This window comes from Thalassophryne amazonica, chromosome 20, assembly GCF_902500255.1.
Source record: "Thalassophryne amazonica chromosome 20, fThaAma1.1, whole genome shotgun sequence".
In the NCBI taxonomy this organism is placed as follows: Eukaryota; Metazoa; Chordata; class Actinopteri; order Batrachoidiformes; family Batrachoididae; genus Thalassophryne; species Thalassophryne amazonica.
The window spans coordinates 46,795,405-46,821,104 of NC_047122.1; the positions used below are offsets into that span (position 1 = coordinate 46,795,405).

The 25,700-nt window shown below is 40.9% G+C and overlaps 1 protein-coding gene across 2 annotated transcripts in view; it reads right to left on the minus strand.

The window, feature by feature from the left end:
* The window catches only part of tinagl1 (tubulointerstitial nephritis antigen-like 1), a 57,966-nt gene extending 44,497 nt beyond the window's left edge, over positions 1-13,469 (minus strand). The window contains exons 1-2 of one of the 2 annotated variants that reach the window (XM_034160206.1): positions 13,320-13,469; positions 754-1,064 (exon numbers count right to left, since the gene is read on the minus strand). In XM_034160206.1, the coding sequence (XP_034016097.1) occupies positions 754-1,057 (304 nt within the window). In that variant the 5' untranslated portion in view covers positions 1,058-1,064; positions 13,320-13,469. Of the gene's footprint in view, positions 1-753; positions 1,069-13,319 lie in introns of both variants that reach the window. The other variant, XM_034160207.1, reaches the window with a different exon arrangement.
* Positions 13,470-25,700: the final 12,231 nt, after the last annotated feature.

Sequence of the window (25,700 nt, forward strand, 5' to 3'; positions counted from 1 at the left end):
ATGTGAGCACAGCTAACCCAAAACATTCATTTGATTCTGCCTGTCAAGACTAAATATATCAAGACTTTATCATAGAGGAAGGTTTGATGGACAGATGGACAAATTATTATTATTATTATTATTATTATTATTAAAATAGGAAGCTAGAATCCTGACAATATACTTTGGATTTCAAAGCTTCATTTGAAGTCACCATTGAAGTGCACCAGGCATTGAAACGTTGAAACATTTTCTGACTCAGGTGTTTCATTTTGTGCTTCAAGCATTCCAGAACAGTGGAAACAGCTCATTGTTTGTTTTGTTTATTTATTGAATTTACTTATGTGTTGAGGTTTTAAGACAATAAATCATTTTGCACTTCAAAACTGAATAAATTTCAGACACAATTGGTTCATTTGGTTCAATTAACTATACAATGGTGGTTTAAATCTGAAATCCAGCTGCCTACTGCTACATCTCTGGCAAAGCCTCACTGTGTTGGATCACGTTACTTTAATGTAATAACTAAGAAAATTTTCTGTTTGCTACAATTTTACTGAACATTGTGTAAATAGTCAATACTATGTTATGATTTTTTGAATAGAGGACATGGTTGTTTTTGTGACATTCATGGGGTAGGTGGCCAACAGTGATTCACACACACACACACACACACACACACACACACACACACACACACACACACACACACACACACACACACACACACACACACACACACACACACACACACATTTGCATTTCTGTACTTACCAAAAAAAGGCGGCTGCACACCGAGACAATGGCCCCAGAAATCAGGGCAGCAGTCAGATACAGTGCGGTTGCAGAACAGGTCACAGTAGCAGATGGTGTCCAGGTATGGCACCGTGCACAGGTCGTCTCTGCCGGGGCAGCAGCCTCCTCTCCTCTGACAGTAAGAGCCAAATGGATCCCTGATGGCACCTATGTAGAGCGGACCGGCAAGCTCCCTCTTGGTCCTTCTTGACAGGATCCTGGTTGCAGTCCCCTCATCCAGCACCAGGAGCAGTGCTGCCACCATCAAGAGGATGATTTTCATGATAAATCTGTCAGATGGTTCAAAAAGAAATCAAAACATGAGATATTTTCACTGAACGGGATCAGTTAATACCAACATCTATCAATAACAGCGCTGATGTAACAGAAAGTTCTGCAGCTCCCATGTGTTCTGTTCTGCTCCCTACTAGTACGTGGTTCTGTTCCAAAGCGCAGGATCTTCTCTACACAAGCGTGAGGTCAATTCCCTTCTGTTTGTTACATTTATTGCAGCAGCAGAACATAGTTGGAGTTTAGTGCCTCCGACCTCGTTGCTCCCCGCACACGCTTCTATGACATACTGTGGAGTGATGATTAGGTACACACATTTCCCCAATCTGAGGCGCCCACGGGTCGATGCTGGGGTGGAGGTGGGGCTGAGCAGCAGCAGTGGCAAGGATGCAGCAGTGGCCGTGTTTGACAGTTGGAGGTGGAGCTGGGAAATGTACGTATTAAATTGGCCACCCAATTTGGAGGGAGTGTTTAATGGATCATGTTGGCATGTGGTAATTATGTGGAGGGAGGCGTGTAAGTGCAGATGAAGTAAGCAGCTTGAGTGATCTCGAGGGAAATCCCGCAGTGACACGCGCCTCGAGGCTCCAGGTCGCAGCGGGACAGGCCCCCCTTTGTCTGCAGACGTCGCTGCTGTGGGGGAAAAAATAAAAACCACACACCATAAAAAACTCAGCAAATTTTTGAATCCCTCTTCTCGAGTGGACAATACAAGTATGATCCTTCTGTTCCTCTACAGATGACCCATGGTCATAGACGTACAGTCATGAAATGACATGAATGACGCAGTGCGTGCTTATCATGTCCACATCTGCTGGCCCCGTGTGTCCAGCCGGCTCCGCACGCGTCTACAGCAAGCGACTCGCTGAAGGAGACAACGCGTCATGTGGACCAGAGCTTACGTGGCAGACGTGACATTCAGATCACCAGCTGACTGTTCACACGATCAGACGGTCCTTTTCAGATGGAGCAGCCTGCCAGTGTGCGCACTGAGCGGCCGCTCCAGCCTGTGGCAAAAATGATATATGCTTTTATGTATTTCCACGCGAGGACAGCAGGCACATGCACGCGCCTCACGGCGTAGAGTTGTAAGGTCATGTCCTTCTAAACATAGTGCGTGTTCTCCAGCTGGGACTCACGGACCCGGAGATCTCAACAACTGCTGCTGTTTAGGCCACGCCCACCTGTTCATGCAGTGCAAAGAACAAAGTGTCCCTCTCTGTTTCTGTGTTCTATTTCTAATGTAATTGTGTATGTAGTTATTGTAGTAATTATTTATATACCTGTCTTGGCTGTGTTCTCTGTGTTGTTAGTTTAACACAGCGTGTGCACTGAGCCATCATTTCCAGCTGTCAGTGAGTGACTGGCCGGACATCAGCTGAGAGGCGCCTTGACCTGCTGCGAGCGCCCAGATGCGGCTGTCCAGTCCCCACGTGTTCATGTCTGTACATACATATCAGCATTTCATGCAAGTGTGCCCCCCTCCCCGCATACCACATTTGTTGCGGGGGGAGGGGGGTGCGAAAGACATGCACGTCACGTGTTGGGGGAGCTGACACTCTGGCGCGCCACATGTATTTTGCTAGGTTACGCCACACTTGTGGGGCACTTAGACACTTTTCACAGACAGCTCGAATGTGGTCACCTGCTCGCTACTCTCATGCAAGGAGCACGAATAGCCACATCTTTTCTAAGTGCCTGGCGAGCGTGTTCATGTGTGGCACCTGGAATTTGGCCAACACCTACTGAGCGAGGGGTTGAATGGGCACTCGCAGGGCATTCGCTGTCTTTCAGCCGCTTGTGTGTGTGAATGGTTGTGATGACAGCTGTACCAGGTGTTTGAGGCAGCTCTGATTTTTCACGAGTGGCATGCAATTCCTCCTTCGTGCATCAGTCGGCTTCAATCGTGTTATGTGTGAAGGGACCCTTAGGTAATAGTACCTGTAGGCATGAAGACAATAACAGCTACAACAGTCTATTTGACTCCATTGGCCTTGACTTTTACTCAAATGATTGATCCATGGCTGACCTTGCTAGGGCAATTCTGGAATCCACCTAAGTGTGTGTGTTTGGTCTAAACTGGATTGAAATTCAAATTCCTTGACCTTGGCCAAAATGAAGTCTTTAAGGGCAATGTCAGGTTCAACCCTCATTGACATACCAAGGTGGATAGAAATCAGGAAAAGGACCAGGTGTTGCAGACCGAACGGTCCCCACTAAAAATCAGTCCACCCTGCCTTCACTGCGCATGCGTCATTTCGGAGCTCAGCAGCGTCATTTCGGAGCATCACCAATGATTCACTGATTATCACCTTGTTTCTGCTTAAAACTGCACTCCAGTCAACATCTGTCTCAGCGACACATACCTGAAGCTTTTGTACAACAATCATTTACACATAAATTCAGCATTATTTCATAATAAAAGACAGGGGGCCGATCAGAGTGCACAGCAGCAGCTGCTGTGGCACCTACGTCATTTGAGTGCATCAGTAACGACTTGCCAATTATCGTCTCGTTTTCTGCTTAAAATGGACTTGTTTCTGCTTAAAACTGACTTTAGAATGACTTAAGAGGTTTTACTTTGTCATCTGATGGTTAATAATCCCATTAATCCATTTGATTGCTTTGGTTGTCCCCACAAGGTTGATGTCCACAGTTCAGTCATTGTATATCCTATGGTTTTAATTTTATTCAAAACAGACTTTTACAAATCATTGTGGTGTGTTGCTATCTGATAGCTACTGGTGGTATTGCTACATGAGCTGTCAAGACAACGACAGTTTGCTAAATGATAAATATGAACAATGTGATGGAACAAATTGTCTAGTTAGCTATATGTTAATTGCTGAATAGGTCACCTTAACCATCATTGCCATCAACTGCCTCCCAAAAAAATGTGTCAACCACCGCTGTTAAATCTGTCAGGAAAAAAAAAAATGCAATGCTAAAATATGCTTAGCTGTATGAGCATTGTGTTCTTTTTCATTTGGAGTTGTTTAATTAATTATTAAGATCCTATATAACTTATACAGGATATAACTCTATAGGATATAACATAACTCCATAGGAAGTTAGCTTTGAGTTAGCAGAAGTTAGCATACACACTGTCTGCAAAATGTCTTGTATATTACTCCAGAGGTGTTATCAGGTTGCTAAAACAACACTTTCAGTTTTAGAAGCGTTTATTTCTCACTAGGTTTTACATATGACAAAGAGGATATATTTACACACAAACAAAACAGAGTTTTGCAGCTAGCTACCAGCCTGTGATGTCACCATGCTAACGTTTGCAAAATTTCTTGTAAATAAGTTCAGAGGTGTTATTAGTTATTAGTGTAATTAATTTTAGAAGTGCTTATTTCTCATTAGCTATTACATAATACATGAGAAACATATAAACACACAAAACAAAGCGGTTTTGGAGAGACTAGCCACTGACGTTACAGTGCATATCTACTCTACTTGGCTGTCACACCCGCCACTCCAAAACAAAACTGAACAGACTGAAACAGAATGTGACTTTTTAGCCTCTTAAAAAAACCTCTTAAAATAGGTCAAGGTTAGCCGCCTTTGAACTTGTCCAAGGTCTGTGTGCCAAGAATGTTCCCTGTCAAGTTGAAGACTCTGACTGAACTCATGCTGAGCACAGACAGACGGACAGGCGAACAGGTGGACGGACAGACAGACAGACAGACAGACAGACAGACAGATGGACGGACGGACGGATGAAAAGCCTTTACAATACCTGATGGCCATATTTGATGGCCTCGGGTAATAAAATGCTCAGTGCTGCTCAGATTGTTTGAGTGATCTAAAACAATAGATTCTTCCAAAGTTCAAATCTCGCTACTATAAATGATCAGTTACTTGATGTAAGCATCTCTGACTGAAATGTAAAAAATATGGACGGGATGCTTGTAGCTTTTCATAGTTTGGAGAAACACACCAAACCTTTGGCTGAGAGTGAAGCTTACTGAAACATTTTTGATTCTTTACCCCCAACATACAAAGAACATGTCTCAGTACATATTAGATAAACAGAATAATTAAAATTTCAAATATTTCACAAGAAAATTTTTACCTGCTTACTTACTTATAATTACAATATGATTTTAGATTGTGACTTCCGACTTTTCACTTTTGAGTTAAGTCAATCTGTTCTGCAGAGTGGAAACAAACTTATAGGAATCAATATTGGAAGAAAAAAGTACCGTAAACTGGGGTGAATAGGGACTCGGGGGTGAATAGGCACAAAAGTCGAGAATGTTATTTAAGGTGTTAAATAGACAATTGTTTTTTTATGCCAAACTTTGATATTTTCCAAAATGAATCTGTCAAACTCAATCCTTTTTACTTTCTTTTGCAGAATTAGATTCCAAAAGTAGTCCTGCAGGAACAGTGGTACAAAGTTCCATACCATGTCGTCAAGCTAAAATTGATATACAGTATCTTCAAAAGTTTCTCATTGCAGAGGAAACTACTGAGGACAAGGCTGTTTGCTTATCAGCATTACCTCTGGAATCATGTTGGATATAAATAAGTGGAATATAAACTTTTGCTACTGAATGCTACTGACTGTGTTTACTAGAACTTGTTTTTTCAATTTCAGAAAATTCTAGCTTTTGAACAGGGTGAATAGGGACAAGATGCCATGAATGAAATGTTTTACATCAGCATATATAGTGGAATTATAATGAAATGTTGTATACCGGCAGATATATCTGTATCGTAAATTCTTTGCTCCCTAATATCTGTACCATATCGATATCGGCCCCCAAGAAAATCCATATCGGTCAAACTCTTAAGAAACATCATGGATAAAGGTAATACAGTATAATCCATTGGAATTATCTTTCTGAAGGGGAAAATGATTGTAGAAGTTGGCCTACTGTTCCACAGCAAAGGAGCGAACCCGGTTATGAAGCTGACACACTTCACAGGCAGAGAGGTGAAGAGGTGAATAACATAATTAGTGCATGACTTCTCCCAGCATGGCATCTGCATCCTGCTGCTTCATTCACATCCACACGGCTGCGTACAGTGCAGACAGACAAGGCGTAAGCTTAAATAGAGCTGGCAGCAAACCGGCTAATGAGAACAACACGCGACCCTGGGAGAACGCCTTTTTGTTTTTGTTTTACTTTCCTTATGATTTGCCAAGACAAACTAAATATTAAAACAAGGATTTAATGATAGAGACAGAGTTTTTTAAATGTTGGCTGATCCTGTCGTGTCAGGTCATAAAGTTGGCTGGTTCTCAAGCTTCTTTTATGTTCTCAGATTTCCACGTTTCCTAAGGGCTACTGTTTGTGTGCATGCTATATATTTTATTAAAGTGTGGTTTTAAAGTGTAGGTGACACCAAAAAATATTCACAAATATTCACTAAAAATGATGAAATGTTGATATAAAAAAAAAAATCCTGAACAATAAAAGTCGATAAGTGCACAGGTGAAGGATAAACAACAGCTGTCTGAAGCCTGCGCTCTATTTCAGCCCTCAGCCGCAGCCATATTGTTGCTACATCATCACCAGAATGCTGATGATTCAAGTCCAAATCAATTGTAAACACGGTGGAGGTCATGCTGTTTTCAGACAACTTATTTTTTTCTAGTGTGGAGCTTTTTTTTTAAGTCCAGTCTGAAGATGTTGGAGGACACAGCCTTGTGGTTTTGAGCCTTATTTAGTTGACAATGAGGGAGACTAAACCTTGGAGAAAAAACCTTCAGTCTGACAACAGTGACGATATTGCCAGAGCTCAGACCACAGAGTGGTGATTATACAAAATAAATAAATAATACAGGCGATTTTGGCATGCAGGTGGAGATGATAAACTGCTTTTATTTTTATTTTTTGCTAGTTCTTTGGTCGTAATCAACTGATAAAAAAAAAATAGTTTTACTATCTGTGACATCAGAAAAATAGTGATGAGAAAGTGTGGTTCATTTGTTTTTTTCTTCTTAGAAATAGGTACATACATTTCAAATCTGAAAAATGACACGAGAGACTGAAAATAGCTATTTTTAAAATAAATATTGTTTCCTTCTTGAATACAGTTCATGTACTGTACGTTAGTTGTGTAACACGTTGTTATTAAATATTAAAACCATTCACACAAGGACTAAATAATATAGTCTTACCTGTTCGTTTCAGTGAGATCATCTTCAGTCTGATGAAAACTTATCCACCTTTACAAAACGTCTGAAAATAATTCAATTCCTTATGTCCTGGCTGAAGAAAAGTCCCTTTGTCACACGGGAGTTTGGCGCCAGGTTACAGCACCGGCTGTAATCTGTTATTGCGGCTGATGGATCGAGCCTCTGCTGTTAAGGGAGCCTCCTCTTGTTCCACTGTGAGCCGCTTTGCAATGCAAGTTGAAAGACTCACAGCCCCTCATCTGCTCATAACATCTCAGTCTACTCTACATGCAACAAAATTATCCCATGAGCCACAAAACAATAAAAATAATGTGAAAATACTCAGTTTTGCCTCCGTGCGGATTGGAGAAGCCGCAGACACCGTGCATGCGAGCTCGTCAATATAAGTGATCCACCTGCCAATTAAAAGGATTCTTCCAGCGAGAATGAACTGTTCTGACATGTATTACACCGTGTAGCTCTGACCCGAACCACTCGGTGAAAATGGGGCTGTCAGTAGCCTGTAAAAATCAATAAATGAATCCATAAATTAATGGGGCTATTAAGATGATGGTTCCGGCGGTGATGCCACTTCCTCCTTCTTCTCCGATGTTGGGAATCTCCCGGATGTTCCTGGTTTTTAGTTTTGCATAGTTCAAAATCTGAATATTTATCTCTTCAGTAACTGTGCACCAGGAAAGGATAAATTTCAAACTGTTGTTTAATTTTAGTCTTAAATACTCAAAAAAATCATTACATGATATGATATGATATGATATGAGATTTATTGTCATTGTCATTACACGAGTGCAACAACAATGAAATTACATTTACACTCCAATTACTTCAGACAACATACAGCAATTAATCCACAATTATTACTTGTTTACTGTAATAATGCCACACATCAGAATTAAAGACAATACATATACATTTGACATTGTTTATGTGCACTAAACTTGAGGCAGTCCGTCATCCGAATTGAGGCAAAGTGGGTGAAGGCTGCAGCAGGAGGGCCTGCGCTGCCCAGCTTGGGGGGGTTGAAGGCTGCAGCAGAAAAACAGCGCTGCCTTTGAGGTGGCAGGGAGGATGCCAGGGTGAGGGGAGTGGAGAGAGGAGGAATGTGACCACCCTTGCCAGAGTCCCAAGCTTTAGCATATCGTGCCACCTACACTGACCAGTGACCAGTACTATCACCCAGTTGGTATGCTGGAGAGGGTGTCATCATCCAAGATTTGGATGCTACCACAACGTCAGAAATAAAATAACATCCTGTCATGAGGAAACATGGATGGACGTGAGCCTGCATGAGCAATATTTATGGACTTTGAAAAATGTAAAAGTGTCCCGATACTAAAAGCTACAGTGTGTAGGATTTAATGTCATCTAGTGGTGAGGTTGCAGTTTGTCATCGCTGGTCACAATTATGTTTCCCTTCATGTTTTCATTTCTTGGTGGTGGATTCATGCTGCTTTGCCTTCTTTTGTGATAAGAAATATGTATGAGCCATACAGAGAACGGGAAGGAGAGAAACAGTGGTAGCCAATAAGCCAGTAGCTTACTGGCTCTGGTATTTATATTTGTATTTACTTTTTTTTTTTTACTTTTACTTTTGATACTCCGTGTGCTTCTTACCCCATGTGCTGCTGGAACCTCAATTTTCATGAGGGAGTCTTCCCAAGGGATTATTAAAATTCTGTTTAGTTTAATCGTTTACAAATCTGATAGCCCGCACAAGCAACAGTTTATTTCTCTATGATTTAATACATTTCTGTGCAGAAATGCTCCCTCTCTCTCTCTCTCTCTCTCTCTCTCTCTCTCTCTCTCTCTCTCACTCACTGACCCCATTCACAGTGTACCTCCCTTGAGGATAAATTTACAGGGTTTATGTGGAGGTATGTCTGTGTTATTTTAGTTTTAAAGTGTAACCACTGTGACACTAGTAAATTTCCCATGAGGGCAAGGGACACAACTGTAAGACGATTTTTGGCTGTCAGCCCATCTTATTTTCTCCAGCAGTGAACTTCTCAAATGAATAAACAGTCGAGACCTTCCTTCACATTTGAGCAGCTTTTGTTGCCATCTAGTGGGTAATATGAGCATTTCAGGGCTTCTGTAAATATCCTACTTGAAACCCAAAATAAAGTTAAAGAAAAGGCATTTATAAATAACAGAAATGCATGATTTCTTTTTCTTTAGCAGGCAGATTTTTGACCTCCCAGCATTAATGTATAAAAATTTTGATTTTGAGAGTTTTATAGCTCTTGAGTTTTAGGATGCGGAAGGTTTTGCTGTGCTGATGGACGGACTGGCGGATGGAAGGACAGCAGTTTTTCTTGACAAGCACAACTAATAGTTGTGAACAACTGCAAAGTCGGTTTACTTTTGTGATTTTTCTGTGTTTAAACACTCACTGACAACCACACCTGCTGCTAATCCCAAAACAATCTCATGCCAATTTCTTGATGGCGTTACAAAAAGTAAATTAATCTACGGTTCTTTATACCGTCATGAAATGCGCTTCGTGTCGGGAGTACAAAATGCACAGTGATGTGTGTGTGGGGGGGGGTCTGTGGGGTTATGGTTATGGTTAAGGGAAGGGGTTAGTGTTAGAAATAGTAAAATAAAAACATGTCACAAAAATGTGACTCATTTTGTGACGGGAGCACAGAAAAAAGGGGTGAGACGTGGCAGAGACGTCTGTGGGATATCATATTGCATCGTCAAAACAAAGTTGCTTTTCAGATTGAACGGATGAGTCAAAATTAACCCATTAACCCAGTGTTTGTCCTTGTTATATTCCCTTTTAATTTAACACGTTACAATATTATAGTGTTATCTGAGTTATTGTTTTAATAAACTGAAAAGAAATAACTAGATTCTTTTTGTCCTAGGAATAAATTTTTACATGTTTGCACATTGAACAATCAAACATTGCACAACAAAAATCACGCGTGTACAGTTGTTTGTGTGTCCATGCTGGTCTCTGGTTACTGAATGGAAAGCCTGAATGCAGCTGGACAAAGGCGAGGGTTTGACCACATATAAATAGCATCATTAATTATCCAATCAGATCTCGGAACACAATAGACACTGCACGCCTAATGCACGTTCCGGAAACAGTCTGTGCTCTGCTGTTTTCTGCATGACTGCACCTATAGATCTCTATACGCACGCGCACACACACACACACACACACACACACACACACACACACACACACACACACACACACACACACACACACACACACACACACACCAGGAGTAAAGGATCTTTGTGATTTTCCTCTATGATGTGGAACTGAACCAAGAATCAGCTGAGCCAAAGGCCACTACTTTAATCTTTAGACCATCAACTCCCCTAATTATGCATTCATTCATTCATTGTCTATACCCTCTTATTCCAATTAAGGGCCAGGGGGTGAGGGGGTGCTGGACAAGCCGCCAGTAACATATAGGCAAACAAACACACTCACACTCTCACCTACAGACAATTTAGAGTCACCAGTTCACCAAACCTGCATGTGTTTGGAAGTTGGGAGGAAGCTCGCGAACACCTGGAGTGAACCCACGTGAACACAGGGAGGACATGCAATTATGGAAAAGGGGATTTTCCTCATACACTGTAAAAAAAAAAAAAAAAAAAAAAAAAAAAAAAAACTGTCTTGTTTTTATGGAAAAGTTCTGACAGCTGTGGTTGCCAGGGGAATTTGGTCAAATTTACAGTGAATATGTAAATGGTTTTACAATGTAAATTTTACAGTGTAAACCTGTTGTAATTTTATTGTCTATTCAGAAGATAAAATCTCTGCAAAACAGTCACCTTGTGTTTAAATATACTCAAAATGTAGTTTAAACAGGCACATCACCTCTTTTTTCAAACCGTTAATTATCAGTATTTTACTGTATTTGTGAAAATTTTCATCTGTAAAATTGAACTGTACTGTACAGTTTTTGGTATTAAAGTTTTTCCGTGTTTAAACTACAGTCATATGTAAATTCCACCATGGTGTATGATTATTTTAACATATTTGTAGGGGAAACCGGGGCACAGTGAATCAGTAGCTATATCTGCAAAACTACATATGTATTTGCAGCAATTATGCCATATTTTTATGCATAAAAACATCCCCCTTTAAAATTAGTGTTTTGTTTTTGGATACATTAAGGGTAAAACTAAATAGCAAGTGAAGTCAGTTTTTTCGTATCAAAAGTAAATTTGTGGATGTCAGTGTCTTTGTATTTATTTCTCACAACAGAAGAAAGGTGGCTGAAAAAATGTTATTAGTTAGAAGACTACCCCGTCCAATGAGGAGGATGTGTTATGTCTTCTCCAGACTATCAGCTATTTGATAACATGACTCGTGTGTCACATGCACCCGGGGCACAGTGAATCAGGGTACAAAGAATCAGTCTAGAAAGTGATTTACTAAGCCCCAGTCTCAAGTGGATGACAAATATTACTTGTTGAAGCTTATACATTTATATTTCCAAGAATTGTTTCTATAATTTGTGTATATAAACAACTGTTTTCATATTTGAACAGAAATTATGACAGTTGTATTTATAATAGTTTGTAAAGGACTTGTATCACTATATAAAACACTCACACATTACATAGCTGGTTTGCTGGATTATAGTTTGTATATGCATCAGCATATATTTAATAATTTTGAAAAAAACTTTATAATCACGTGTTTTTTCATTATATTCTAAGTTGATTCACTGTTGCCCCATAAATTAGTTATCCGGGGCACAGTGAAACAAAAATTTTAAATCGATTTTAAACACCTGTAAATTACACTTGGGGAGAAATAAATAACACAGCCTTATAAACAATAACTTGCTGTATTAAATCACAACAGAATGACATATGCATAATGTGTTTATGCTGCCACCAAAACAACATTTTCCGATCCATTGTGCCCCGGCTTCCCCTACTGTTAAAATTACAGTTCAGTTTTGTTCCACATTTTACACTTTATTGCTGTAAACTAAATATTAATCCACTGGTTTTCTTCTCACAGTTTTTATGTTGTGATTTCACTGGATTTCCCTGTTAATTTCACAGACTTTTTTTTTATTTTTTACAGTGTACAAGGAAAGGCTTGATTGTTTTAATATGGCATTTCTTGTTTTAAAAAGTACACTTTTTCCTTTAAATTTTCCTTGTTAGATCAATTTCTCTGTCGTCAGACATAAAATTGTGGAACTTTGAGGTTGTTTAACTTGAAATCCCTAAAAGTAGTGCAAAAAGTAAAAAACTAACTAAATTTTCATGATATGAATCTATAATTTTTTGATATTTTGAAAATCTATTTTATAATATAAAATATAACCATTGGGTTTAATTCAGACTTTTAACTCAGTTAATACTGATTGTTTAACTGATGCATTTTTTTATGACAAAGGGAAATATGTCACATACTAAACAGAAAGTATTTAATGCATGAGTCCAGTGTTGTTTCAGTATATTTTGAAGGCCACCACTACAGCACATCACTTGCTACCAACAAGCCGTCCATCACCTCTCTGTAGAGGACAGATGAGTCATCCACACATACATACTGTCCAAAACACCCACCAAATAAATTGGAGCTCCTCTAACCTTCAGGATGAACCACCACCATCCAAGGAACAGGAGCACCACTGTGACTCTTCTTCGGCTTCTTTTTTTTAAACATCTCCAGCAAATAACCAGCCATGCAGACTGCAGGAAGTCTGCAAAAGGACTTTTCCAGCTCCAGTTCTCTGTGTGACACGGACCCCGACTTCTACAGAGTCAGCATTTAGAAGACATATGCAAGTGGCTGGTAACACAAACAGGTGAGTGAAGGATTACAGAGTACACAAGAGGAGCGCTGGCACCCAGCCAACCTCAACTATATCTCACAGGCTGCCACTCATATAAGGTTTATTATTGTGCCACACGATCCCCCGCCCGGAGTGTAAATAAGGTGCAGCAGGGCAGATCTGACTGGGAGGACAAAAGCAGCTCCGCTCTGCGGATATCAAGTACGTAGATGAAAAGTTCGACATTTATTAAGTTTGTTTGTCTTGCACCTGTCCGCCTGTTGCGCCTGTTTAAAGTGGAGACAAGCAAAAAGTTTGTTTACCTGATGCGGTGTGAGGAACCGTGGGTATTCTGGCAGTCACTCACTCACAGGTAGAGACGATCGGAGAGAAAAGTCAGCCTCACTTGTGTGTGTTTCTGTGTCTGACCCGGGATCCGCTCTGCCTTCTCCTCTATATACAGGCTAACCACTCCCTCCCGGCCCCCCTTCACTCTCCGGCCCCTTGCTCCACTTGCTCCTGTTTTGAATCCAGCAGCACAGGCTGGTGTGACTCCGACAGGTCCCGTTATCTCCTCGTGCTTCCTGATCAAACACCAGAACCTCTTGTTCCAAAGCGGCACTCTGGCCGTTTCCCTCTGCCCCTTGTCCTTTCGCTCCACCCTCACTGTCACTGTGGCTGCTGGTTTCAGGGTCAATCTACTTGTTGCTGTGTTGTGTTGTCTTCCTGTCCACCGCCTAGTGGCCACAGCTTGCATAGCTTCACTTCAGACTGCCAAAAAAAAAAAAAAAAAAAATGCTGGAACAGCTCCTGGAAGTCTCCCATCTTCTAGAAACTTGCAAATGAGCCTCTTGAGGTACCAAAAAAAATTTAGGGAGGCAAAAATAGTCTGAATGCACAAAATGTTATTATTTTCTTCCACTTGATTCATTTTTATTACCTGTCACTCACTGCAGTACCTTCCTTTTTTATATCTTATTTTTTGTAAGTGAATAAATACATAAAAAGTGATATAACAGGTTTCCATACAAGTGGATTTTAATTCTTTTTGTCAGTATCTCTGAGATTAGATTGACATTTAGTTGTGCGGATGATATCTTAACACCATACCCTCACTGTAAAAAAAATGCTGTGAAATTTACATAAAAACAATGTAAAATTACTATAGAAAAGTATTGTAAACCCAAAAACACATATTTTATTGTTTCAATCACAGTGGACTTTTGTAAACTATTAAACAGAATGTTTTTGTTAGATGTACAACAACAATATGTGATTCTAATCAAATGTATTTGTTGAAACTACAACTATTTGTAACAAAAACTGAGAAATACTGTAATACTCATTACAAAACAATTGTGGTAAATTGACATGCAAACATTGTAAAACCTATAGTTTTAGTCACTTGTTTTTAAAAATACAAGAATTATAAGTCACTTTGCAAGTTTATGCTGTAGCCTAACTTTAACATGATTGATGAAACAATGCAAATTCGGGTAGGCCTATAGGCTACAGGTAGGCTATTTGCAGCTTGTAGAGTAGGCCTATAAGAAATTATTATCGCTAGTCTAAGTACTTGTGTTCAGTCAAGTCATAATCATTGCATGCTTTGTTTCTTTTAATTTTAATGTGATACGATACTCAGACTAGGCTCTCTTTTTTTTGTGGATTTAACAGTTTTTTAACATGAGTCAGCCGTGGTTCATTCACTGTAAATCCATTTACATATTATATCTATAAAGTTATCTACTGTGCTGCTGTATTTTTTACAGGAATTCCCTGGTAACCACAGCTGCCAGCGTTTTTTTTTTGTTTTGTTTTTTACAGTGCTCCTCCACTCGTATGGGCAGTGCCAGTTCTACCGCCGGCACCCTGTTGGGAGATTAGTTTAACGTCCATGTTTTGAAGGTGGAAGGAAACCAGAGAAACTGGAGGAAACCAGCAAGAATGTAAATGCCACACAGAAAGGAACTGGACATTTGTGGAGTCAAATTCACAACTTTCTTGCTGTGAACAGTGGCGTGAACAGATTTATGTGATTGAGGGGGCCCGCAATGGGGGGGGGCACTGATTTTTGTCAGGATGATATATAAAAATATATTAAATCATGCACATCACATGACAAAAGCTTGCTTGATTAAAAACAAAACACTCCGGTTTGTCATCAGAGTGATAATACAGGTCATCCTTTTTCTGGGAACTTCCCACTAGTCCTAGAGTCCACTAGTCCTAGTCCTAGTATTAAGGAGAGCATGCTGATGTTTTTACAATTAGGGTAGGCTATATGTTGCACTAAATTAGGTTAAGTGTTATGTGTCGACGCGGATTGAGGAGCGAACCTGCGTCAGACAGGACCCAGCGCTAAAAATAACCAGAAAGCGGTTCCAACAAAAACTATTTATTATACACACTGTGTTTAAAAGTGTAAAAAACATAAAAAACAACGTCCCTCTGGTGGAGTGATTCGTGGCTCGCTCTCCAGCGCCCGCAAGGATTAAAGCCGGCGCTCCTGGACTTCCTACCACCGCCAAACACCCCCAGGTGGACACGACAAACTGATTCTCTGTGAAGCAAAGAGACGGTGAGGTAAGTCAACAGATACAAAACTATATCTTCTATAAACACAAACGCTGCCCAAACAACACACTAGGTCAGTGTCCCTTTTTTTTACTTTATGCAAATGAGCAGCTTCTCAACAAGTGGAGGATCAATTATCCTTCACGCCACAGCAGTGAGAACAAACTGCGCAATTCTCTTTACAATCCAGTATACTGTGTAACAAAACACCAAATTACTATCAACAAGTAACCTAAACACTTATTACCTTTCGTGTGTGCTGACAGCATGTGTCCTCACCCCTCCACTGCTTCACGCGGCTCGATGTGCTCAACCAGGCGCGGTCCTCAGCGTCTCACAAAACGAAGGTCACCAAGGTCGAGTTCCCGGCAGTTCTGCTTGAATCACACATGACCTTAAATGCAGAACGCCATCCAATTATCTGCTTCAGCTGCAAGCTCGTCCAGGTTGCACGTGAGCACCAAGCACCAGGTGCTTTCCATGATGGTTGATGAGGTGAAGACTCTTCAGCCGCACCTTCTCACAGACAAATCAGCCCTCATGCCACCTGGAGAGCAAAGAAAAGAAAAGAACACCAAAACATCCAGCCACGCCCCCACCAACACACAACATTAAGTAATGTTACAAAAGTGTGAAAATTAAAAAAAAATAATTATGGTGAATTGCCATTATTTGTTGATTTCAATTCAACAGAATTATAGACACCAGTACAATTAAAGGTGATTAATGATGTATGGCAACAGAATCATATGTTCTATTTTTGTAAATTGAAGAAAACTGGATCTGGTTAGTTAACAATTTGAAAGTATTACATTTATTTGTGAACTTTAAAATCAGTTTGAGGTTATACATCATTAAATAATATAAAGAGGTTAGGACCAGTGGACCCTAAGACTGGTGGACCCTTCCCTCTCCCTCCACTCTACTATCAACACAACAGAATTAGGTATGTAGATGTAAAATGTAAAAACTGAAGTATCATGGAAACAGTAGCCAATCAGCCACTTTTATCATTAAATTTGAATTCAGCATGCTAGAATCTATAATAAATAGCCCATTTATTTCTGAAGCAGACAACTTAAAAAAAATTGTATACCAGCGTATCATCCATCCACTTTCTGTACCGCTTACTACAATCTAGGGTTACGGAGGCTGGAGCCTATCCCAGCAGTCATAGGGTAAAAAGTAGGGTACACCCGGACAGTCTATAGCAGGGCACGTATAGACCAAAAAGCTCATTCACACTCACAGCTATGGTCAATTTAAAGTTTCAAATTCACCGAAATCTGATGTATTTAGAAGTAGGAGAAAGTTGGTGTCGCCAACCGAACGGTTTCCCCCATAAAACTGTGTCCGCCCTGCCTTCACTGCGCCATACGTCATTTTTGGGACCACAGCAGCTCGCTGAGTCTGACGTGACGCTGCGCCTACGTCATTTCAGAGGTCAGTAGCGATTTTCCAATTATCGCATTGTTTCTGCTTAAAACTGACTCTAAAATGATTTAAGAGGTTTTTAAGTTATCATCATGATGGTTAGTAATCAGATTATTCCCTTTGATCTGTTTGGGTGTAGAGAGTCAGACTCAGATGTCAGTCTCAGGTCATGCAAAGTTGAAGGCAGGGCGGACCAGTTTTTTATGGGGGAACCGGTCAGTCAAGTGACACTGGACCAGTTGAGAGAACCCACGTGAACATGAGAAGAACATGCAAACTCCACACAGAAGGGCCCAGCTGGGAAGCAACCCCATAACCTTCTTGCTGTCAGGTAACAGTGCTAATAGCTAAGCCACTGTGCCCCCCCCCCCCCACCAGTGTAATCTTAGTTTACAATAATCAGGTGGCACCGAGGGAGACCAGTAACAGTCCAGTGATGATTCATAGCATCCAAGGCTAAAGGTGGTCAATACCAGGAATTTTGGTATTGATCCGATACCAAGTTAATACAGGCCCAGTATCGCTGATATCGATACTGATACCAATACTTGTTCATATTTAGGCTTCATAGATCCAAAGGATCCAAAAGACCTAGGATAGAATTTCACCAAACATTGTACATGACAACAAAATACTTTATTTATCACAATCAACATTTTTGTTTAAAAAATATCACTCAACACAACTTAAAACAAAATCTCCTGAGGTAGAGGGCTGACTCGAGGAGAGCGTTGAGTGGGCGGACCTGGCTGAGCCTACTTGCATGGCTGTTGGCTGGCGCCACTGAGCCACGTGATGGCGCAACAACAAAAGACCAGAGGGGGGAGGGTGCGCTGCTCCGTGTTGTGTGACACAGTGCAGCGCTGCTCTTACAGACAGAGAGTAGACTTTGATGAATCTGCGTGCGCAGCAGTCAGTGCGTGCGGGAGAGAAAAAAGCTTGAGTATCGATCTTTTTACATGAGGATTGTTCAATATCAATACCAGTGTTGGTATCGATATTATCGATATTAGGATCGATCCGTCCACCTCTATCCAAGGCCACCTTTTAGACTCGCCCATAGCTGTGAAGCAAGAGTGCTAAACACTGCTAAACCACACAATCCCAAGACAACCACTTTTTACTTAAACAATAAAGCAGCCACACAAATTTGACAACATACAAAAGAGGAGATACACGTTATTCATTATTCGTAGTCTTATTCATATTGCTTTTTCTTTTCTTTTCTTTTTTTCCATACTTGAGCTTTTTGTTCTGGTCAGGTTTAGAAACCCTTTTGTACGCATGCTGACTGTATATTACGGAGGCTGACAAAATGCCCCAAAAGACGCAGCTGTGTGACAATAAATTAAAGGCTGATTCAATAAGTGTGACACAGCAGGGGGTGACAGCATGAATAGCGGGGAGGGTGGGGCTATCCAAAATTCTATTAGGATTATTTTTTAAGAAGACCAGAAAAGCACAAATATATTGACATCAGGGTAAAATAATAATACTAATAATAATAATTTTATATATATATATATATATATATATATAAAACACAAAAGCACTGAATCGTCAAAGCTTTGCTAATATTCCCACAAATTATATTTCCAGAGCGGTTACACGGAATTGGCATTGTTCCAGAATAAACGCGCCAAATGACAGATCAGATCAGACAGATGTAAAATGCATATTGTGAACTTAATGGGCACTTGTCCATCTGCTGGGGTACACCTGCTCTCTGACTCATTTCCCCATCAGATCTTTGTGATGTCATAAGGCAGGAGAGGTACCGAATGAGATAAAAGGAAAACAAAGCCCTGTTTGATTTCTTACAAAATTTTCCAAAACACTCAAAACTGTCGTTGCCCTGCCAAATCACATTCTGGTATTTTCCCAGTGATAATATCAAACTGAATATTCAACAACCATCATCAGATCACTAAATGCAAACAGGTGAACACAGGGTGACTAAAGATCACTCTGGTAGTCAGACCTGTCACTCCTTATTAACTATCTGCCTTTTGTTCAGCCTGTGTCAGTAATCTGAAAGGTTCTAAACACTGACACAGAGGAGACATTCGCAGACAGCCGGTGTCAGCACGGTGCTGCATAATAACTTCAGCATTCCTACAACACTGTAATTATGACTTGCACAACCCGATGATACCACCTGAATAAAGGTGCACTATGCTATATTTACTGTGTTTTGCTGTCTTTTCTGCCCTTATTATTCCTTAGGTCATGCACACTAAGATGTAAAGAATGCTATCACAGTGCCAGTGAGTCAGCGGCAGCAGAGTGTGACGCTTCTTTTACAGTAAATCAGCAAGAGTTCAGGATGAGAAGAAAGTCATATTATTGATGGAGGGTGTCTGCAGACGTGCTTGTGAGTCATTCAGCGATCAGAAGCGTGAATCACTTCGGGTGGTATATGTTTCACAACATCTGTAGGCAGCAGAGTGTTGCAAGATGCATGTATGAGTGTGCACGGGACGTGCACGCGTATTGTCGACCTGGCCTGCTGTGACTCACGCCTCCAGATGTTGTAGTGTGACACTTAATTGTTCATGGCAGCAGCAGAAAAAAAGGAAATAGATATTAATAGTGTAGCAGATAACTGAAGCAATCCTTCAAATGGTGATAGAAGCACCAAATTCAGCACAAATACACCTTAGATATTACCTTTTGAAAAAAACGACTGGCCACTTGAATTTTCAATTGGTGGGCAGGTAGGAATCAAATGAAGAATTACACAGGGGTCAAAATTTAAAAATGCTCCAATCAAATTGAAAACTAAATCACTTTACATGTCTGATCATAAAGATTCCAAAAAGGTATAGTTTGGAGTATCTGTGACTGAATGTTATGGAGTTATGGGGTAAAAACAGTAAGAATGGTGACAAAGGTCAATTTCAGTTTGTACTGGGGTCAAAAGTTAAAGTTGCTCCAGTTTTGATAAAAAGTGATGCAAATTATTGGTTGAGCTAATAGGATTAATAAATGAAACAGTTTTGACAGTGTTGAATGTTTGGTCTCCAAAGTTAAGGTCAAACAGGATCAACATCCAGTTCGATTGTATGACATGTGACATATGTTACCCCATAACATGATAACTGAGCATGAATACATGATGGAAACTATTCCTTTTAAAAACCCATTAACTCAAACCAATAATTTGTACCACTTTTCACCAAATTGGAGCAACTTGTAACTTTTGACCGCTTGTACAAACTGAAACTGACCTTTGTCACCATTCTTGCTGTTTTACCTCATAACTCCAGAACATTCAGTCACAGATAGTCCAAACTATACATTTTTGGAATCTTTATGATCAGACAAATAATGTGATATAGTTTTCAACATGATTGGAGCATCTTTTAATTTTGACCCCTGTGTAATTCTTCAGTTGACCCCTACCTGGACACCTATTAAAAATTCAAGTGGCCAATCGCTTTTTTTGTTGTTGTTGTTGTTTTTTGTTTTGTTTAGTTTTTTAAGGAGGAATGTCTAAGGAGTATTTGTGCTGAATTTGATGCTTGTGTCACCATTTGTGGGATTCCACTCTAAATATCTCTGCTGCACTATAAATCACCAGCGATTCTGTGCGTGAGCTATATATTTTTTTTTAAATAGACTGAACCACAGAGGCTGGGGACACACGTGGTAACAACTGGCTCTGTACGTACACGAGGAGACGAGTGATTGTGTGCAAGAGGAAAGTGAGAAACAAAGACACATTTATATGTGGATGTAAACATTTAAGTCAGTGTGTTTTGTGCGTGTTTGAACATAAGGAAGATTCAGGAAAACAGGGTTTGACATCAGCTTGTGAGAGGCGCACGGCGTGGGCCTGAGGAACAATTCCTCTCTTTCTGTCGATCCTCACATCATAATCTGCCCATGATGCTCCTCAGCAGTGCTGGGAATCCCAGCTGCGTAGTGTCATGGGTGGAAGTGTGCTCTCCTGACCCACGGAGGAGTGAACACATATTCCTCTCCATTTCTCCGGTAAATTTCCTGTTGTGGGAATAAGTGTTGTTGGTCGTAAACAAGAAGGGATGTGGGGCAGCTCACGTGTGGATGGAGTGCGGTGCAGAAATGAAATCGTTTTGCACCCGTTAGCAGCGGCTCTGTGGAAAAAAAAATGAATACGCCCACAAGTTAGTGTTGATGAGAAGCCAGACGTTTGGGAGGTTATCAGGATTGTACTGTACGCTGTGTTCCTCTGTTCCACTAACGGTTGTGTTTTTCACAGCAGCACATGTTCTCTGGGTTGGAGGCATCGACAACATCGCCTCAAAGAAAACATCTCCACAGGTGTTGATGCACATGGAGTGAAATGCGAGATACAGCTAAACTTTTGCCGACTGCACTTTGTCGCATTCCTGCTCAGGTTGAGTGACACACAGCACAAATTCTATTTTGGGATGTGCCTTTGTTTGGATATCTCCAAGACAAAACACGTCATGGCAAGGACAGGAGTAAGTAAAGAAAGTGGGAAACACAAAAACTGATTGATGCACTTTTTAAAAGCAATTTAACACTGCGCTAAATATGCAGTGAGCCTATTTTATTCACATAGATCATCAACAGCGCACCTCTGTCTCGCTCTGTTTCAAAAGCACAGAGTGATAACGGACAGTGCACAAGGCAAGAGTGAGTACAAATCAAGCCAAATCTGGCGGAATGTAAAAAAAATAATATAATAATTCTTGCACATCTGGGAAGGAATAAGAATAAGAACACTCAGACTGTCTTTGACCTTCCCCAAATGATCCATGCGCATTAGCCTCCGAATGCAGTACAAATGTAGGTGGAACACAGTAGGAGTACCTAGACAGGCGTCAGGAGTGCAGTGAGAATATGACGAGTGCACTTACAATGCAGTACGAGTGACGTCCGAGTGCAGGTTGAAGAAATATATTCCAGCAGCACTCATGGTGCATTCAGGCACAGTCAGGACATTTGGTCAGGATTCGACATCGCGGATCATATCAAACTGTGCCTCAAGGGGGATCAGAATGCTTCGAATGCCGTTTTCATGCTATACAAATATTTAGAATACAGTCAGCTTGTGGTCAGACTGCACTTTGACTGCCGTTCAATGTTTTTCCACCTCGAACGCACCTTCACAATTAAGTGCGTGTGCTCCACATTCGGGCTGGCCGGACGACTGTGCAGACTGCTTTCTAAATTCTCTGAAGGCACCTCGACATGTTCCAAACGCTGGTTGAATTTACAGTCGGACTGCATTCAGGCTCATTTGGTCTCTAGTGTGACGGGGTCTCAAAGCTGCCACGGCAAGACTTTCAAAAACATATTTGACATTGTAATGTGCTGACAAGTGAGGAGTGTGTGCTGAGAAGGTGGAGGGAATATTTTGAAGAGTTGATGAATAAATCAAATGAGCGAGAGAAAAGGCTGGATGATGTGGTGAGAGTAAATCAGGAAGTAAAAGAGATTAGCAAGGAAGAAGTGAGGGCTGCTATGAAGAAGATGAAGAGGGGAAAGGCAGTTGGTCCAGATGACATTCCAGTGGAGGCATGGAAATGTCTAGGAGAGATGGCAGTAGAGGTTTCTAACCAGATTGTTTAATAAAATCTTGGAAAGTGAGAGGATGCCTGAGGAGTGGAGACGAAGTGTGCTGGTTCCTATTTTCAAGAACAAGGGTGATGTGCAGAGCTGCAGTAACTACAGAGGCATAAAGCTGATCAGCCACAGCATGAAGTTATGGGAAAGAGTAGTAGAAGCTAGGCTTAGAAAACAGGTGAAGATCTGTGAGCAGCAATATGGTTTCATACCGAGAAAGAGGCACTACAGATGCAATGTTTGCTCTGAGAATACTGTTGGAAAAGTACAGAGAAGGACAGAAAGAGTTACATTGTGTGTTTGTGGACTTAGAAAAAGCTTATGACAGGGTGTCAAGAGAAGAGTTGTGGCATTGTATGAGGAAGTCTGGAGTGGCAGAGAAGTATGTTAGGGTAGTGCAGGACATGTAAAAGAATAGTGTGACAGCGGTGAGATGCGCAGTCGGAATGACAGACTCATTCAAGGTGGAGGTGGGATTACACCAAGGATCAGCTCTGAGTCCTTTCTTGTTTGCAGTGGTGATGGACAGGTTGAAATCAGAAAGGAGACCCCATGGACTATGATGTTTGCAGATGACATTGTGATCTGTAGTGAGAGTAGAGAGCAAGTTGAGTCTAGTCTGGAGAAGTGGAGATATGCTTTGGAGAGAAGGGTAATGAAAGTCAGTAGAAGTAAGACTGAGTACATGTGTGTGAATGAGAGGGAGCCCAGTGGAATAGTGCCGTTACAAGGAGTAGAAGTGGTGAAAGTAGATGAGTTTAAATATTTGGGGTCAACTGTTCAAAGTAATGGAGAGTGTGGTAGAGAGGTGAAGAAGAGAGTGCAGGCAGGGTGGAGTGGGTGGAGAAAGGTGGCAGGAGTGATTTGTGACCGAAGAATATCAGCAAGAGTGAAGGGGAAAGTTTACAAAACAGTAGTGAGACCAGCTATGTTGTATGGTTTAGAGACGGTGGCACTAACAAAAAGACAGGAGGCAGAGCTGGAGGTGGCAGAGCTGAAGATGTTGAGATTCTCTTTGGGAGTGACAAGAATGGACAAGATTAGGAATGAACATATCAGAGGGACAGCTCAGGTGGGACAGTTTGGAGACAAAGTCAGAGAGGCAAGATTGAGATGGTTTGGACATGTGCAGAGGAGGGACCCAGGGTATATAGGGAGAAGGATGCTGAGGATGGAGCCACTAGGCAGGAGGAGAAGAGGGAGACCAAAGAGGAGGTTCATGGATGTGCTGAGAGAGGACATGCAGGTGGTTGGTGTGACAGAGGAAGATACAGAGGACAGGGTGAGATGGAAACGATTGATCTGCTGTGGCGACCCCTAACGGGAACAGTCGAAAGACAAAGAAGAAGAAGAAGCTTCAATATGCACCAAGGGAAAATCAAGAATATTGGACAAGACCATGAGAATAAGGCTTGTTGTGTGAAGTATTCAATTCATTTGCTGCTTTCATCATTTTAAAAACAGTGAGCCAATTTGTGAATGAATAGTTTGATTGTAATTTTTAAAATAAAGAAAATTATTTTTTTCTGCCATTGGATGGATGTGTTGGACATTTTTTCTTGTACAAGTAAAGCAATACTAGGTATCTGGTATTTTTCAAGTGTGGTAATAAATTGGTCTAGTCTAGTTTCTATAATGAGTTGGAATGGCATGTGAGCCCAGAATGTAATTAGCGACATTAACTAATGGTAAATGAACTGCATTTATATTGTACTTTTCCATCTGCATCAGATGATCAAATCGCTTTACAAATATGCCTCACATTCACCCATTCACACAGACACACTTATACACTGATGTCAGGGTGCTGTCATGCAAGGCACTCACTACACAGTGGGAGCAACTAGGGTAATTAAGGACCTTGCCCAATATCCCTTAGTGATTCTCTGGTCAGGCTGGGTTTGAACAGAGGATCCTCTGGTCTCAAGCCCAACACTTAACCACTAGCCCATCACCTCCCTCTAATATCCCTCAATATAGCTAATATTTGTAGTTTCTCCAAAAATCAGTCCAGTGCCAAAGATTACACATCATGAACCAAAGTCAGTGCCTGCAGGTGTGTTTCTTTAAGTAATCAAACACCTTCATTTAACCCTGCACGGTGTAATTCAAGTCTAACTCACGGTTCGAGCACAAGCTTGCTGCTGCTTTGTTTTTATGTCATTTTCAGATGCACATCTTTTGGGCCTTAAGGGGTTTTGCAGTTGTCTCATCTTATGTAATAGCAACTTAAAAATCATAATAATTGAGATGATTGTTTGAAGGGAAACATAGATTCTTTATCTCCAAGGGGAGGAAACTCTGGACGGTGAAGGAAATATTTGTACCAAGATCTGGCCAGAATTTAGAGGAGCGTTTCCACTGGGAGAGGAGCAGGAAACATCTCTCTCTCTCTCTGTCTCTCTCTGTCTCTCTCTCTCTCTCTCTCTCTCTCCTCTCTCTCTCTCTCTCATGATGTCACTTTACTAACACAAATGCACAACCAACGTCTCAGGTGGTCCTGTTCACTTCAAATAATCCAAAACCAGTTTCTCCATCCATCCATCCATCCCACAGGGCCTAAACCATTTGTGGTCACCTTTACACCCATGTTCAATTCTCCCAACACGGCACTCATCCATTAATGTGGAGCGCAGTATGGTCATCGGACCAACACCAACCTTCATGTTTGTCTGTAAATAACATAAGCAAGCCAAAGTAAACACAAAGACATTACTCACTACAGTAGGACTTTTATACCGCTCGATACTTCTCATATATGTTTTCCATAACAAGGTGGAGGCGGGTTTGGCCCAGAGGAAGAGTTTTATTTCAGTTGGAGCTGAGCATAGTTTGGAGAGCCAGAACTGAGCCTCAGGGGGTCATCAGCATCAACAGCGCTCCTCACCTCTCCTGTGTTTATCCTCAACTTCTCCTGCTTCAGCCTCACATAATAAGGAAACCCTTCATGAATGTGCAATACCAGGATTTTAGCAATTACTTCAACAAAAAGTCAACCAATATAATATACACATGACAAGAAACAGATGGCTATATCTCTTTATACTTATATATAGATTTATGATGACATCCTGCCAAATGTCTGGAGGTCTGAATAAGTGATCCTCTACCAGTTA